This window comes from Sturnira hondurensis, unplaced genomic scaffold, assembly GCF_014824575.4.
Source record: "Sturnira hondurensis isolate 20B ecotype Veracruz unplaced genomic scaffold, ASM1482457v3 Scaffold0001221, whole genome shotgun sequence".
In the NCBI taxonomy this organism is placed as follows: Eukaryota; Metazoa; Chordata; class Mammalia; order Chiroptera; family Phyllostomidae; genus Sturnira; species Sturnira hondurensis.
The window spans coordinates 4,728,461-4,742,955 of NW_028073852.1; the positions used below are offsets into that span (position 1 = coordinate 4,728,461).

The 14,495-nt window shown below is 58.1% G+C and overlaps 1 protein-coding gene across 4 annotated transcripts in view; it reads right to left on the reverse strand.

Annotated features, from left to right (window-relative positions):
• Positions 1-1,485: 1,485 nt before the first annotated feature.
• Positions 1,486-14,495, reverse strand: part of RAB37 (RAB37, member RAS oncogene family) — a 55,222-nt gene continuing 42,212 nt past the window's right edge. Inside the window, exons 2-10 of one of the 4 annotated variants that reach the window (XM_037066278.1) lie at positions 13,458-13,568; positions 6,575-6,685; positions 5,484-5,525; positions 4,916-4,982; positions 4,777-4,829; positions 3,285-3,350; positions 2,641-2,697; positions 2,489-2,565; positions 1,486-2,282 (exon numbers count right to left, since the gene is read on the reverse strand). In XM_037066278.1, coding sequence (XP_036922173.1) covers positions 2,177-2,282; positions 2,489-2,565; positions 2,641-2,697; positions 3,285-3,350; positions 4,777-4,829; positions 4,916-4,982; positions 5,484-5,525; positions 6,575-6,685; positions 13,458-13,568 — 690 coding nt within the window. In that variant the 3' untranslated portion in view covers positions 1,486-2,176. Of the gene's footprint in view, positions 2,283-2,488; positions 2,566-2,640; positions 2,698-3,284; positions 3,351-4,776; positions 4,830-4,915; positions 4,983-5,483; positions 5,526-6,574; positions 6,686-9,378; positions 9,805-13,457; positions 13,569-14,495 lie in introns of those variants that run through there. The other 3 variants (XM_037066286.1, XM_037066290.1, XM_037066292.1) reach the window with 3 other exon arrangements.

Below are 14,495 nucleotides of genomic sequence, written 5' to 3' on the forward strand. Positions count from 1 at the left end.
AGCGGGGCGGGGGGTGGGGGTGGGGAGTGACGTTTGCCTGGGAAACCGATTGCTGCTCCCGGGCTGCGAGGATCCAGCAGAAAAAAGATTGAGGTACACCTTGGACCCAACAGAGTTTTTTGTATGACGAAGTCTCCTGTTTGTGGAGTCGCTTTGTGCTGTCCCAGGACCTGCTTATAGGGGTGCGTGCTCTAATCCTCACTGGAACAACGTGAGGGCCCTCAGCAGAGGGCCTTCACGGGGCAGCCCACTGAAGACAGGCCACCAAGGGCAATGGCAAGAGTATCCGCGTCAGCGTTTGACAGGGAGTTGGGGACAGGCAGAACAGCGCCAGGTAACCAATCTCCAGGTACCTGAGTCTACAGGGAAAGGAGTCCTGCTTCTCCTCAACAGAGAAAGAAAAAATGATTAGGACAGTAATATAAGCCTTCTTTCAGCTCCTGACAGATAAAAGGCTGGTCACAGGGACTGGGCAGTCTGTTAAGGGTGAGGTGACTAGTTGGGGACATTGAGGGACGAGGATCGAATGATTTTGGCAGTTAATGGCAGTTCCTCCGAAGAGCACTAACATTCCTTTCAACACGATCCCCCACCCCTCACGCACATCTCAGAGAAGCAGTGGACAGGATGTGCTTTCCAAAATACTGCAATTTAATTCTGAAAACACAAATGGAAGAGGCCCAGAGCAGCCTGTGTGCTGGATCCCCTGTGACCTGCCTGGGGCAAGGTCAGGCTCCTCCCCGCTCCTCCCAGGAGAGGCCTCGGAGAGCTTCCTTATCGGGGCCCAAGTTGGAGCTGCTGACACTGCCCAAACAGCAAGATTTCTGCCTTGAAAGCAAAAGCAGTAGCCTCAGAAACGTGCAGTGCGCACCTCTTCCTCAGTGCATAGCTCCCCCTGCCCCTGGCCTGGAGAGCTGGCATAAAGGTGACTGGGTGGGGACGTGCAGATCTCTTTGCCCCTCCCAGTTGCTGGGATCAAGGCTTTGGGAGACAGGTGACCTTGGTCCCACATAAAACTCCTTGCTGCCCCTTTCCCCACCTCAGTCTAACCCACAGGACCCTGCTTTGCACATGTGTGCTAGTTCACGGGAAATGGACGACCCCTCATTCCCTAACCTGTCCCAGTAGGAGTCGGGGAAAAGCCCTTTGGGCCCTGGAGTCTGTTTGAGAAGAAAGGGTGTGGGTGGTCAGGGGAGGGGCAGCACTTGGGTTTAGAGGGATACACATGGGGTGAGGTTTGCTCCCCACCTGCTCCAGGAGTTAGGGGTTTCTCTTCACCTCACTCTTTACTCAGGAGATAGAAGCACTACCTCTGTTTAAAGAAATAGCCTGTGGGCTGCATACCTGCCACAGGGTTGGGACAGAATAACCTTCCCCTCACTGTGACCCTAGGTGTCCGGGGGCATAGACAGAAAAGAAGATAACCCCAGGGTTTCAGGGAGGTTTGGTAAATAGGAACCAATGTCTCTAGGTGCCCCATTGTGCTAGCTCCTGGGTCGGGGCTAGTAAGGCCAGATGAAGTCAAACAGACCCAATCCCTGCTATTCCTCTCTCCCCCATCCAGGCAGCTGGGCCCTCGCCCAACCTCCACAGTTCTTATCTCCCCTGATAAGAGATAAGCTTTGGTATAGATCCTAGCACTGGGGCCCGTTTTATTGGAACCGGTTGTTCCCTGGGGAGCTGGAGGAAATGAAGGTGGGGGTGAAGGTGGGGTGAGGGGGGCGTAGGGGGGTCTGCTTAGCCTTTCTCCAGCTGAAGGGAGAGTGGGAACAGAGTCACTCTCTGCCCTCATGCCCCAGAAGTACCCGTTCCCTGGTAGTGAACTGGAGCGGTACTGCCTTCAGCATGGGTAGGAGGGAGACCTGGCCCATGAGTCCCCATATATACTAGAAGGCAAAGGGCCACCAGGTCCCTACCTCGGTTTTCTGGTGCTGTTCTTTCGTGTGTTATATTGTGCAGCACTAAAATGAAATGGAAATGTTTTACCCTCCCTGGGGATATAGGGAAGCTACAGGAATAAGGGTAGAGGTGCAGTATAGCCCCCAATTGGGAAGGGGCTGTGCCCTGGGTCCCCCAACTCTTTCCCCATTGGCTCAGTCTCTCAGAATCAGCCAGGTCTGGGGGAGAAGGCTGTATCCTCATGGGCCTTCGAAGCCTTCTCTGAGCCCCTTGGGATTCACAGGAAGGAGCAACAGCTGGGCCGCTTCTTCTGGGACTCGACATAGTCTCGGATCTGGAAGCTGGGTTCGCCAGCCTGCGGGCGGGCTCTGTATTTCAGCTCCCTTGAAGAGGAAGAAGCAGTGAATGGGCTGCAGAGGGAGCGAGGTGCAGAGAGCATCCTCCCCTCTCCCACAGCCCGGGGCAGATGGGCCTCAGAGGGCGGAAGAACTCAGTTGAGCTCAGGGGCTGGGCTGGAGGCCAGGCCCTACTGGATTCCCAGATGGTGCCACCCTGCCCTGCACGCTTCCCTTCCCTGCTCAGCTCTCACTTGGCAATGGCCAGGAAGGCTAACTCCACATTCATGCCCGTCTTGGCGCTGGTCTCCATGAAGGGAACTCCGTACTCCTGCCAGGGAGAGTGTCCTCAGGGCCAGCCCCTGGTTGCCCCCACCCGTCACCCAGCCCAGGGGCAATCGCTTACCCTGGCCAGCATCTCTCCGTCCTCTGAACGTATCACCCTTCCACTGCTCACGTCTGCCTGTCAAGCCCAGGTGGGTCACTCTGGGGAAAGAAGCCTTGACCCCAGCTGGCCCCTCTCCTGCCCCTGCAGGCCCCAAGAGCAGGTGCTGCCCGCCCTCTGCTGGTGGCCAGTGGGACTGCGGGTGGTATGATTGTTATGGGGCCAGGATTTCCACCTGGTTCAGGCTGAGTTCCCCAGCTCCCAGCCCTGGGAAGGTGGGTAACTCTCCTCAGCCAATGTGTGGTGATCCAGTTTCAGAGGGGTGACAGTAGTTGGGGCTAACCCTTTGAGACTTAGCTCTGCGTTTGAGACCCTAGTCACTGTGCTCTAATAGGGACCGAATAGCCGGGCAACCTCGGATCTGATGAGCGGCAGCTTGAGCTTTCCACTGCAGGGGGCCATTTCCAAAGCTTCCCCAGGGTGGACGAGATGGGCTGAGGCCACCAGGTGGGTGTGACCCCTGAACTGGAGACTGGAAAGAGTTCTTTGCTGGAAGGATGTCCAGCTAACACTCTGGGGCGGCAATGAGGCTGAGCCGAGGTAATGCTGGGTCAGGGAGAGGAGAGGAGGTTTGGGGTGGGCTGATGGGCCATGGAGCCACTCACCTTGTTGCCTAGCAGCATGATGACCACATCCCGCTGGGCATACTCGTGAATCTCAGTGAGCCAGGCCTGCGGGATGGGGCAAGTAGAGCCGGGCTTAGGCTGAGCACCTCCCGCCCACCCACNCGCCCCCCCCCCCCCCCCCCCCCCCCCCCCCGTTCACCCTTCCTTCTTCTGCCCTGTTTGATCATCGTGGGCTGCTCACTGCCCCCCAAACACCATGCCCTGTGTATTCTCTCGTCCTCATCCTCGTTCTGGCCTCTCTGGTCCTGAGTGGCCCCAAACCCCAGGTAGCGCAACTCCTAGCTCTATAGAGACCGCAGGGGCTCTGTCTCACAAATCAGTTGGTAGTCAGCAATTTCTTTTTGAGGGTTCTAAGACTGCATCAGGGCGCCAGGATCAAAACTGCTGGGGTTGAGCCCTGGCTGGTGTAGCTCAGTGGATTGAGTGCGGGCCTATGAACCACATGATCGTGGTTCAATTCCCAGTCAGGGAACATGCCTGGGTTGCAGGCCATTTCCCAGCGGGGGACACATGAGAGGCAACCATACATTGATATTTCTCTCCCTCTCCCCTTCTCCTCTAAAAATAAATGAATAAAATCTTTTAAAAATACAAATAAAAATAAATAAATGGAATCTTTAAAAAAAGGTACTGAGACTGGTTAATATCTGTCATGAGCATGGAGTTGGAGCAGTATGAGTGCCATGGAGTTCCACCCCTCTTTATTTATTTACTTTTATTATTTTTTTAGATTTTATTTATTTATTTTCAGAGGGAGGAGGGAGGGAGAAAGAGAGGGAGAGAAACATCAGTGTGTGGTTGCCTCTTGTGTGCCCCCCACTGGAGACCTGGCCCACAACACAGGCACGTGCTCTGACTGGGAATTGAACCGGTGACCCTTTGGTTTGCAGGCAGGCGCTCAATCCACCGAGCCACACCAGCCAGGCCCCTACCCTCTTTATAAGTTGTTTCCTATCTGTATGTCTAGTTCCTCCAGTTTGCTTGTCAACCCCCTGAGGTCAGGGAGCGTGTGAGACCTTTTCAGTGCTACGCACAGAGTCAGTATTTGTATTTGTCGAATCATTATCACTTTTCGTCAATAGTTTGGTTGTGAGGACAGAGCCCCTGTTTGCCTGCGTCACTTTCTGGCAGCTTGGCTGGATGTATGGGTGGACTTTCCTGCTCGGGTCCCCCCCTTGGTCTCTGTGGGTAATTGACCAGGGTGGAGCTGGGTACTTTCTGAACTTTTGTCATTGAATGCACACATGACTCACCGTCAGGGCTAAGCAGGTGGTAGAGGCACCCGACAGCCTGCCTGGCCTCCATGTGTCCATCAGATTACTCAGTGGCAGTTTATTCCTCTGAGTCACAGCTCAGGTATGTTTTGAAGCCAGCAGAGTCCCGTGCTCCACTCCCTCCCCACAAAGAGGGAAGCAGTGGGGCTTCGCAGGCCCCCCTGTGGCTGCTACGGGCGGCGGATGGAGGGACCTACCCGGATGTTGTCGAAGGAAGACTTGTTGGTGATGTCATACAGCAGGAGCAAGGCTGCAGGGGAGAGAGAGAGATCACGTCGGGGGCTTGGGGCAGAAGGGCGGATGTCCCAAGTGGGCTGGGGAAGGAGTTGGACTGACCTTGGGCATCTCGATAATAAGCGTGGGTGACACTGCGGAACCGCTCCTGCCCGGCGGTGTCCCAGATCTGGGAAGGGGTAGACAAACGGTCAGGAGGCAGGGGCAGGGACTGTGGTGGGCGGAGGAAACCCAGGTTGTGGTTCGATGGACGTGTGGGAAGCTGAGATCTTTCCTTCCCCAGGTTCTCACGGGCTTCTGAACACCTGACGATGTCGTGTCTGGTGACAGTTATGGAGTTCTCAAGCTTATTCAGTGCTGTCACCTCCTCCCCAGCCCAGGGGTTGGGAGAGTCCAGCCTCCCAGGGCAGATGAGACCGGGGAGACAGGGAGGACAGGGGGCGAGACAGTCTGTCCGCAGGCACTTGAGCTGCCTTTGGCAGAGGATGCCCGGGAACTGCTCTCTCTGCAGACATCACACAAACAGAAGTTGTTGTTCCTTCTTGTGCGCCCACAGGAAGTTAGCCCAGGTTGAGGGCAGGGCCACAGACCTCCTGTTGGTTGGGGTGAAGAGAAAGGGCAGGCCCCTCCCCCCACCCCCTGCCCCCCGTCACAGAGCCTTCGGTCTCACCTGCAGCTTCACCCTCACGCCATCCACGGTCACCACCTTGTTCTGCAAGAGAAAGGGGCAGAGGGAAGGGTGGTCAGAGGACAGGGGAGGCTTGCCTCCTGTGCCCTGCTGACATCTTACTGAGGAGCAAACAGCCTGTCTTTGTCCCTTCCCAGGGCCAGAGGGGGTGTGGTGAGTCTGAGAGAGGTCTTCAGGCATATTACCTCAACAGGACAGTGGGACCCTGTCCCCAGATGCCTCCACTGAGGAGCCCTCTCTTCTGGGAACTCCATCTGCCCATCTCACAACATGCCAGGGTAAGGCCCGGCTCTCCCCAGGGCTCCGCAGGGGGCACAGGCCTGGGAACTGGGGACCCTGCCCACTTCCCCCACTTCCACCTGCCTCTCCAGGAGCTCAGCCCCATCCTGCAGCCAAGTTCTTGGAGATGAGATGCCTGCCAGCATCCTGGGGACCTTCTCCAGCTGCCCATTAATTCTCCCAAGTGGAGCTTCGTTCCCTTCCCACTGGAAGGGGGGCACCCAGCGTCTGACAGACCCCCCTGCCAGGGTTAGACCTCACTCTCCCAGACCCTCTGGTATGCAGGGCTCAGAGTGCCCACTCAGCATCCTGATGCAGATTCGGCAAGGAGGGGTCTGCAAGGGGAGAGGAGGGACCCTGGCAAGCTGCTCTCTCCCGGCCTGGCCAGCCCAGCCCACCTCTTCAACCCGGGCAGTGCGGTGCTTCCTGGCACACCTCGGAAGAGCGGTGGACTTCTGAGGCCTCGCCAAAGGGCCCTGGTGAGAGGGCACTGAGCCATAGGGCTGAGGCCTGGGATGCTCAGCTCGCACCATAGATGGGTCTGCCTGGCTGGGGCAGAACTTTAAGACTCAGTCTCTTGTTTTTCGTATTCTGTAGTGGGGCACGGGGCCCGTCAAGCCCAGACTCCTCAAACCTGGCCACCTCAGTGCTCCCTGGGGATCAGCCCTTGTGCCGTCCAGGCAGTGAGCCACGGCTGTCCTGAAGAGTCATGGTCAGCAAGGAGAGGGCAGCGCCCCTGTGCACAGCTGTACCCCTGGCTCACTGCTGGGAGGCAGAGCCTGCAGCCACCTCACCCTGAAGTCTATGCCGACGGTGGCTATGAAGGTCCCGGACAGGAAGGCCCCGTCTTTGAATTGGATCAGGAAACAGGTTTTCCCGACGCCCGAGTCTCCCAGAAGCATCACCTAGGAGATGGGGGCAGAGGCAGTTAATGGGGACTTGGAAGCATTTCTGGGCGCCCAGGGAGAGAGGCCCTGGAAGAATGGGCAGAGGGCGAGGGGAGGATGCGGAGAGAGCCAGGGGGTCCTCTGCGTCTGGAAAGCCTGCTGCTGCCTTCCCTCTGCCTCTTCTGGTCCATGCTCCCGCCTCCCAGCCTCTCCCTCTGACCTTCCTGTCCTCCCCTGATTTCCCGGAAGCCTGAGTTGAGACCTTGGCTCCAGCAGGCCTCCAGATGTCCTCGGGGGCCCTGGAGAGCCACCTCGTCTTGGACGCCTCGGTCCCTGCCACAGCACGCCCAGATTCCTCCCCACTGCACGAGCTCTGGCCATGCCTGAGTTCACACGTGACGGGGCTATGCTGCCCGGGAAGGGAAGGGGGGTGTTAGCGCTTGGGACCTGGACGGGATTTCCACCCAAGGAGCTGGTGGGGGTGGGGCACTGCTGTTTACAAAGGCATGGCCCCCAAGTGACTGTTGTTTGGGTTCTCTTTTTGGTCACAACATTTATTTGGAAGTTTCTGATGACGTTTTGTGTTTGTAGTAAGGGTGCATGACCTAGGGGAGGTTCAAATTTATACTGAGCTGGGGAGGCATTTAGTCTGAAGTTCTTTCAGCAGAAACCTCCTGAGTGGGACAAACGGCCGCAAGTTGGCATCGGTGGGTCACCGTGGGGCAGGGAGTGTGGGGCGGTGGGGCGTGTCCCACCCCGTGTTTGCTTGGCCAGTCTGCTCACCTTCTCTGGGGAGCAAGGGATGGCAGGGGTGGGGGAAGGGAGCCCTCTGTCCAGGTATTTTTCTGTACTGGAGAACAGAGGTCTGCACCTAATGCCAGAATTTTCCCTGCTGGCCAGCTAGATACTTAGTGGGTTGAGCAGGGACAAGATTTGGGTTATTTCTGAGGCTCTGACCTTGACAATGGCTCTCCTGCTGTGCACATGGGACACTGGGCTCAGCTAATGGCGGTGGAGAGGAATGAGGGCTGAGCAAAAGGTGTGTGAGGCTACTGGGTGACCTTGGGAAGGTTCCTTAACCTTCTGTGGCGTGGTTTCCACAGTGGTTAAGAGGAAGGAGGGATAATTTCTTTGAGGCCTTTCTGGAGTGTGTTAATGCTTAGGACCAATGATGTCAGCAGGAACTGTAAGACTTCGTAAGAGTGGCCCACGGGTGTACTGCCTGCCCGAAGCCCCATCCCTTCTAACGCAGCCCAAGGGCTCCCTCCAGGCTCGTCTCAGCCAGTCCTGGATCGGACTCCAGGGGCAGGCTGAGGGCTCGCAGGCTGGTGGAGGCCAGGGGCCAGTTTCCCACGGATGCTGTGGGGGGCCCTCTGTAGCCTGCGCTGCCCGCTGGCTCCTGGGTCCCAGCAAGGAGGTGAGGAGGGTGAGCGCCTGTGTCTGTTACAGGTCACAGCTGCCTTGAGCAAACGATGTCAGCCACCCACCAAGCCAGGCAAATCCCCTGAACACAAACAGGTGACTGGCCTCACCACCTCCAAGGCAAACAGCTCAGCTGCCTCCTCTGGCAAGGAGGTCAGGCTGTTCCCACCAGCCTGGGGGCTGGCCCTTAGCAGCTTCCCTCCCACCAAAGGCCAAGGCACGGGGCCCATTTCCTGCTGAGAGCCCACACAGGGCTCCTATCTCAACGGCTCTGGGCCCTCTGGGCGGTGACTTGCAAAGTGGTTTCCCCTGAGAAAATGGGGGTGGAGGCCCAGGTTCCCAGCTAGACTGAGCCCCTGTGTGTGGGGAGAAAACCAAGGCCCAGAAAGAGGCAGGTCTCTTTCAAGGCCATGCTACATGGGAGAGGACAGCCCACTCACACGACTAGCAGCAAGCCTAGAAGATGCCTGGAAGCTCAGGCTTCCCTCAGCACCTCTTCTGGAGTTCCTGGTGTCTGCTGGCTCCAAGGTCATGGAAGGAGGGGACAGACCAGTGTCCACTGCCACCCTCACCTGCTTCTGTGCAGGGTCACCCTGTAGAGGGACTGAGCCCCAGAGAGCTGACTTACACTCTCCCAGGAAGGGGACTTGTGACTCACTATTGAGATCTTTCTCGGGTTCTAAAAATTCCCAGGTGGGCTTCTGTTCTGGTTAGCAACAACCTCCTGGAAGAAGGGGTGAGGCAGGCGCGGAAAGGGAAGAGGAAGGACTTGTGGTTATGGGGGGACCTAAGGAGTTTCGGGTCTAAGGAAGAAACTGGAGGATGTCAAGTCTCAGCTGAGAGCCCAGCTGGGAGAAGTGCAATCACTTCAAGTTGCCCCACCAGAGGGTGTCCGCTCTGGTGTCCAGGTGTCCAAGCATCCCTATTGCCTAGCCCCTCAGGTCCCTGTGTCCAGGAGTTAATTCTTACTGAGAAGCACAGGTGTCCCCCAGGGACTCATATTAGCCAGAGTGTGACATAGAAAAGTGGGTTGGGGAGTCACTTCCCACCTTCCTCTCCCAGCCCTGGCAGAGCCAGCCCGGATCCCAACAGGCTGGGACGTGTCTCGACCCTCCCTCTCTACTCTGGGACACTTGGCTGCCTGGGGGAAGAGCTGAGTCCAACTCAGGCGGAGCCCGAAAGGCGCTTGGTCCCGGGAGCCCCAGGGTCTCAGGCCAAAGGGCGCAGGGAGGGATGGTCCTCAGAGCCGGCACGGGAGTCCCCAACCACCTTGCGCAGTGCCCACCCACCTTGCTCGTGAGATCGTAGCTCGGACTGCAGGGCAGGGAGAGCTCGGGGACCTCGCCATCCTGGGTGGCAGCGGCAGCACCAGGCTTGCCTGTCATGTCTCTGACGAGGTGAGCTGGGGCCGGTGGCGCGCCAGGGACAGAGCAGCAACAGCTCCGCCTTAGCTCCACCCACTCCTTCCATCCTCCACCGCCAGGGCCCGGACCCCAACTGGCTCCTCCCCGTGTCCTGCCACCCTAAAGACACTGGCGGGAACCGGCTGTCCTGCCAGGGCGCGCAGGACCGCAGGGTCAGCACCGGTGGAGCAGGCGGGCCCCCTTGGCAACACTGGCCCGGCTTCCTGCTCTGAGAGCATGGGCCAAATCCATCCTTAGGCTGAGTTCCCCTAGGTAGCGCTCCCTGGAGACCCTGCTGCTGAGGAAGGTCTGGCATCTTTGGGACCCGAGCTCCGGTGCCAGGGTTTCCGCTGCCGCTGCGCAGCGCGGCCAGCAGGCGGAGCCCGAGTCCAGCCAGCTGGCGGTCAACAGGTGGCACCGCGGGGTGGGGTCCCGGAGAGGCTGCGACCGCCCTGACCTTCGCAGCGCTGCGTTTGAGAGGTGTACATTCTGAGCAAAGCACCCAGGCAGTATCGCTTTTAATAATGCAGCCTAGCCCGAGCGCGTGTAAATATAATTTTATTTACCGACTGATATTCACCTTACAGCACATGGCCCCCGACTGGCTGGTGCTCCAACTTTGACCCTCCAGTGCAGGTCACCTCTGGTTTCTCCCTGACCTGTTGGATTGCATCCAGAATGTTCCACCATGGGACAGCCTTCACCACACAATGCTACTGATCTAGGCGCTCCTGAAGGCAGGGCTGGCTCTGTCACACCTTCAACCCGCCACCTTTACCAGTTTAAGGCAACTAGTAATCCTTAAACACTTGATACCAAATGAATTCTGGCACTGTGAATCCTTCTGAATAGTCTCCAGGATACCCCAGGAACCCTGCAGCTCCCGGTGGCAAAGGGTAGGAGCATGTCACCGGTTGCCCCCAGCAGAGGTCAGGGGCTCTGTGGCCCCGGCCGACCCTTCAGTTACGCCTGGCCCAATACTCTATACAAGCCCTTTCAGCTTACCAAGCCCAGGACACAGCGCAGGGTGGGTGCATATAAAGGAACTGTTTGAGGGGTGTAAAGAGGGGAGGGGCACCCACACCTCTACTTAGGTGGTGGGGTGAAGGGCAAGAGGTGGGCGTGACTTATGGCTGATGGTAGGCCACCTGTGTCCAGCCCTGGGATTTGTGGCATCAGCTGGAGTTATTTTCCGGGAGTGGGCCTGCCAGAACCCCATCAGCGTGTGGGGTGGGACTCCGATGAGGAGGAGCTGTGTATGGGAGAGGAGAAGCAGCATAGACAACGGACTTGGACTTTACTCGGAAGCCAGTAGTGAGCCCTGGAGGTGTTGGGTGGGCGTGAGCAGAGAGCGCCTTTCGGAGGATGAATTTTGCAGTGGTGTTTGGGCAAGATTGGAGAGTGTGGGGAATGCCAAGCCAAGAAGTAGCAAGGAGGACCCAAACCGGGCTGGCTAGAAAGACTGCTGCATGGACCCCGTTGATGTCAGCACCCCAATAAGCCCACCTCCAGGACCTGCCAGCCAGCTTGATGGAGCTGGAAATGGAGGAGTTGAGGAAGACCTTGATTTGGGAGGTGTCCACACAGGACCTGGGCAGGTGCCACTCCCAGAAGGCCACAGGCCTGGTGGTTTCTGGGCTGAGGGTTGCTCCAGAGGCCCTGGGGTCTGGCTCGGGGGTCCCCTAGTAGTGACCCCATTCACCCTGTGTCCTTTAAAGCAGAAGTCCCAGGCCTCCATTTTTCTCCTGCTGCCCAGGCTGCTCTCAGTCTTATGAGCTGTGCCCGCAGGTGTGTCAGAGGCCCTTGTGCCTCCGTGACCCTCTCGTAGGAATGCAGGCCACAGCGAGTGCCACCCACGGGCCAGCCACGGGCCACTTGCAAATTGCTGCCTATCAGCAGTCCTTGAAATCTCCATGTGAATGACAGATGGATAAGCAAGTGTCTTGGAGCCTGGCTCTCTGGGGACCCCCAGACCACTGATATTTGAAGGAGACCCCAGTGTCTTCCAGCCCCTTTGCTCAGCATGCCACAAGAGTCTTTTCGCTGCGGTGCAAAGAGCTGGCTGCTCCGAGCAAAGGGGTAGAAAGAGACCTTTCTCTGGGAAGGAAAGGAATGGGGGCCCTCAGAGACAGACATTTCCTCAGCAATGGCTACAAACCTCTTTGCAGATGAGCAGCTGCATGGGGTGGGCCCAGGGTCCGCCACGTGTCCTCAGTGTGGCTCCTACCATGAGCTGCTCTTGCTGCACCCAGCCACCGGCAAATGGGGTCCCCTGGGTCTGTGCCCCAGCTGAGGAGCAGGGTATGTGTCCGTTTGTGCTCCCAGGCCATTCACTGGACCTAGGTGTCCCCAGGCTTGGGCTTGGCTTGGACCCTCAGCCACTTCCCCCATGTAAGCTGCCCATGGGTTTGTCCTGAGTGAACCAAAGCTTCCCGGAGCTGACTGGTGCCAAGGAAACAGTGAGGCTCTGGAAGGTCCAGCTGAGGAGAGAGGGAGAGCCCGGACTGCCCACAGGGCATATCAGGCTATTTCCAGCTCTGAGTTTAACCACACACATTTTTCCTTCCCACAGGTGGGCAGGGGGCCTCACTTTCCCTACCAGGCTAGTGGCAAAATGTGGAGGTTCCCCCCCCGCCGTGCACCTGTGCAGCGAATTTAGTCTGTGTGCCCATGACCACTCCTACCTCCACCCCACCTCCACCCCCCACATGTGATGGGCATGGAGTGGGCCAGGTGAGTGTGACTGTGAGGGGGCAGCCTGGGCCAGGGGCCCGTGGTGGGGGACACCAGGCACCAGACATGCTGGTTCACTTCCTGGGAGGCCTTGGGGCTATAAGGGCAGCCTCCCCCGGCCCCTCCCAGGGACTCAGTCCCGCACTCCTGAGCCCAGCGGGCTCCCAGCAGCCGGAGAGCCCAGGCACTGGTGGACTCCAGACTCCACACCCTGGCTGGGCTCTCCTTTCTGTTTCACTTTGAAGCCCTGTCCATTGTGGGCCCTTGACTTCCTGTCTGTGACCCACTGGGCAAGCAACCTTGTCTGGGGTTCCCCGTCTCTCGTTCTACAAACGTGACCCTGCTGTGTGCGTCTCAGCCCCAAGTGTGGCCTCGAGGGCCTGTGCTCTGCTCAGTCCCAGAAGCTGCCCTCTCAAACACCGAGGCTGCCCAAGAAATGACATTTGTTCTTCCCCAGGATTCTGGAGACCCCAAGGAAGGGCCCTGCAGCTCCCGAGGCCAGTCCGGGAAGGAGAGCCAGACCCCCTCCAGGGGATTCCTGGGGCAGAGTTACCGAGAGCAGCTGGCAGTCGTGGGGAAAGAAGAGACAAACTCATGGGGCAGAGGGAGGCCTTCTTGGACCACGGGTGGCTGTAGGTTGGGGACACTTCCCTAATCTGAGCTGCCCCTCACCCCGTTCTGGGTCCAGGGAGAAACTGAGTGCTCAAAATGAAGCTTTCACCTTTGACCAGCCAGTGCCCTAGGACCACAATGCTACAATTGCATTGTTTTAAAAATGTTAAGCCATGCCATTGCCTCCCCAGGTTCTTATTGCCCTGGAAGGTGGACCGGAATAATCCGTGCCAACACACTCCCTTGCTTTCCAGCTTCTGGGGGGTGTGGCCAGTGGGGAGCCCCGTAGGGCCTGGGGGAGCAAGAGGAGGGCAGTGGGGGTGGGCTAGGAGGCGTGGCCGCCTTCCTGGTTCCTCTATGACTGTGGTCACTGCTCCTGCCTGCCGGCTACTCCACACCGACCTCTGACAGCCGCCTCCTCCCCGTCTTCTGGGCTGGGCTGGGGTGGAAGCCTTAGCTGCTGCCCAACACGGCGCCACCCCTCCCGGCTTTCCAACACCTGGCGCACATTGTGGTAAACAGTCTGTTTATTAACCCCCCTTGAATGATCCAATGTGAGGCTGTTTCCTGCCGGGACGCTGGCAGAGGCCACCCAGGGCCCTGAGGCTGGGAGCACTCACTGTGAATCCGATGCCCACGGTGGCCGAGAAGGAGCCGGGGATGAACTTGCCCTGGTCGAACTGAACCAGCAGAGACGTCTTCCCCACACCACTGTCGCCTACCAGGATGGTCTGGAACGGGCAACAGAGAAGCGTGAGAGCCTGTGTGCGAGCCAGGCTTCAGTGGGGATGTTGTGACTGGGACCATGGGGTCCTTGCACACACACACACACTCACACAGACGCACACTCGTAGCATGTACACGCAAACACAGAGACGCACTCGTACACACAGGTGCACACAGAGAGCACCCTCACACACGCCATACTCCTCATTGCCCACTGGAGTCACTGAAGAAGGCTCGAGAGCACAGAGGAAGTCCCGGTTCACCCCACGTGAATGAACATCTGAGGGGCCATGAGAATGTGCCCCCCAGACTTCCAAGCACAGGGCCGTGGTGGATGGGGGCCCTAAGCTGCACTCTGCAGTCCATGAGGACCCTGCAGTCCTCATGTGGGCGGGGACTTCGAGGTACACCTGTGTCTGCGAGACACAGGACTCCCCTAACGGCTGGTTTTGCCTGGAGGACCTCCTCAGGGCTTTATAGAACCTTCCAGAGGCTGCATGGTGGTCTCAGACACCCACACGCAACCTCCCTGGCCTCTCTCTTCACTTGGGGTCAGACCTTTATCGAGGTCTCCCTGTCTCTTCTGGTTTCTGCCCCGTGTTTCCCCTAACAAAATCCCTGAACATTTAGTTCTCTTTGAACATCTGCTTCGTGGGAGACCTGGCCTAGCGCCATGCATATCCTATATGGGAAAGTCTAAAAAAATACTCTATAGAATAAAGAAAACCCGGATATCTGGCTGCGTGCCTTGGGGACCGTTTGCCCTTGGCCCTGGAACGAGGGGGTGGAACAATATTTCAAAGAGAGCAGAACTTGAGGAAAGAGCGGAAGGCCACACTCTCCTGGGGGGAGTGGGGACAATGAGCGTGGCAGTTCAGGTGCTGCCTGTGAAAGGAACTCAGACGCAGCAGGGGAGAATATGCAGGGTGGGC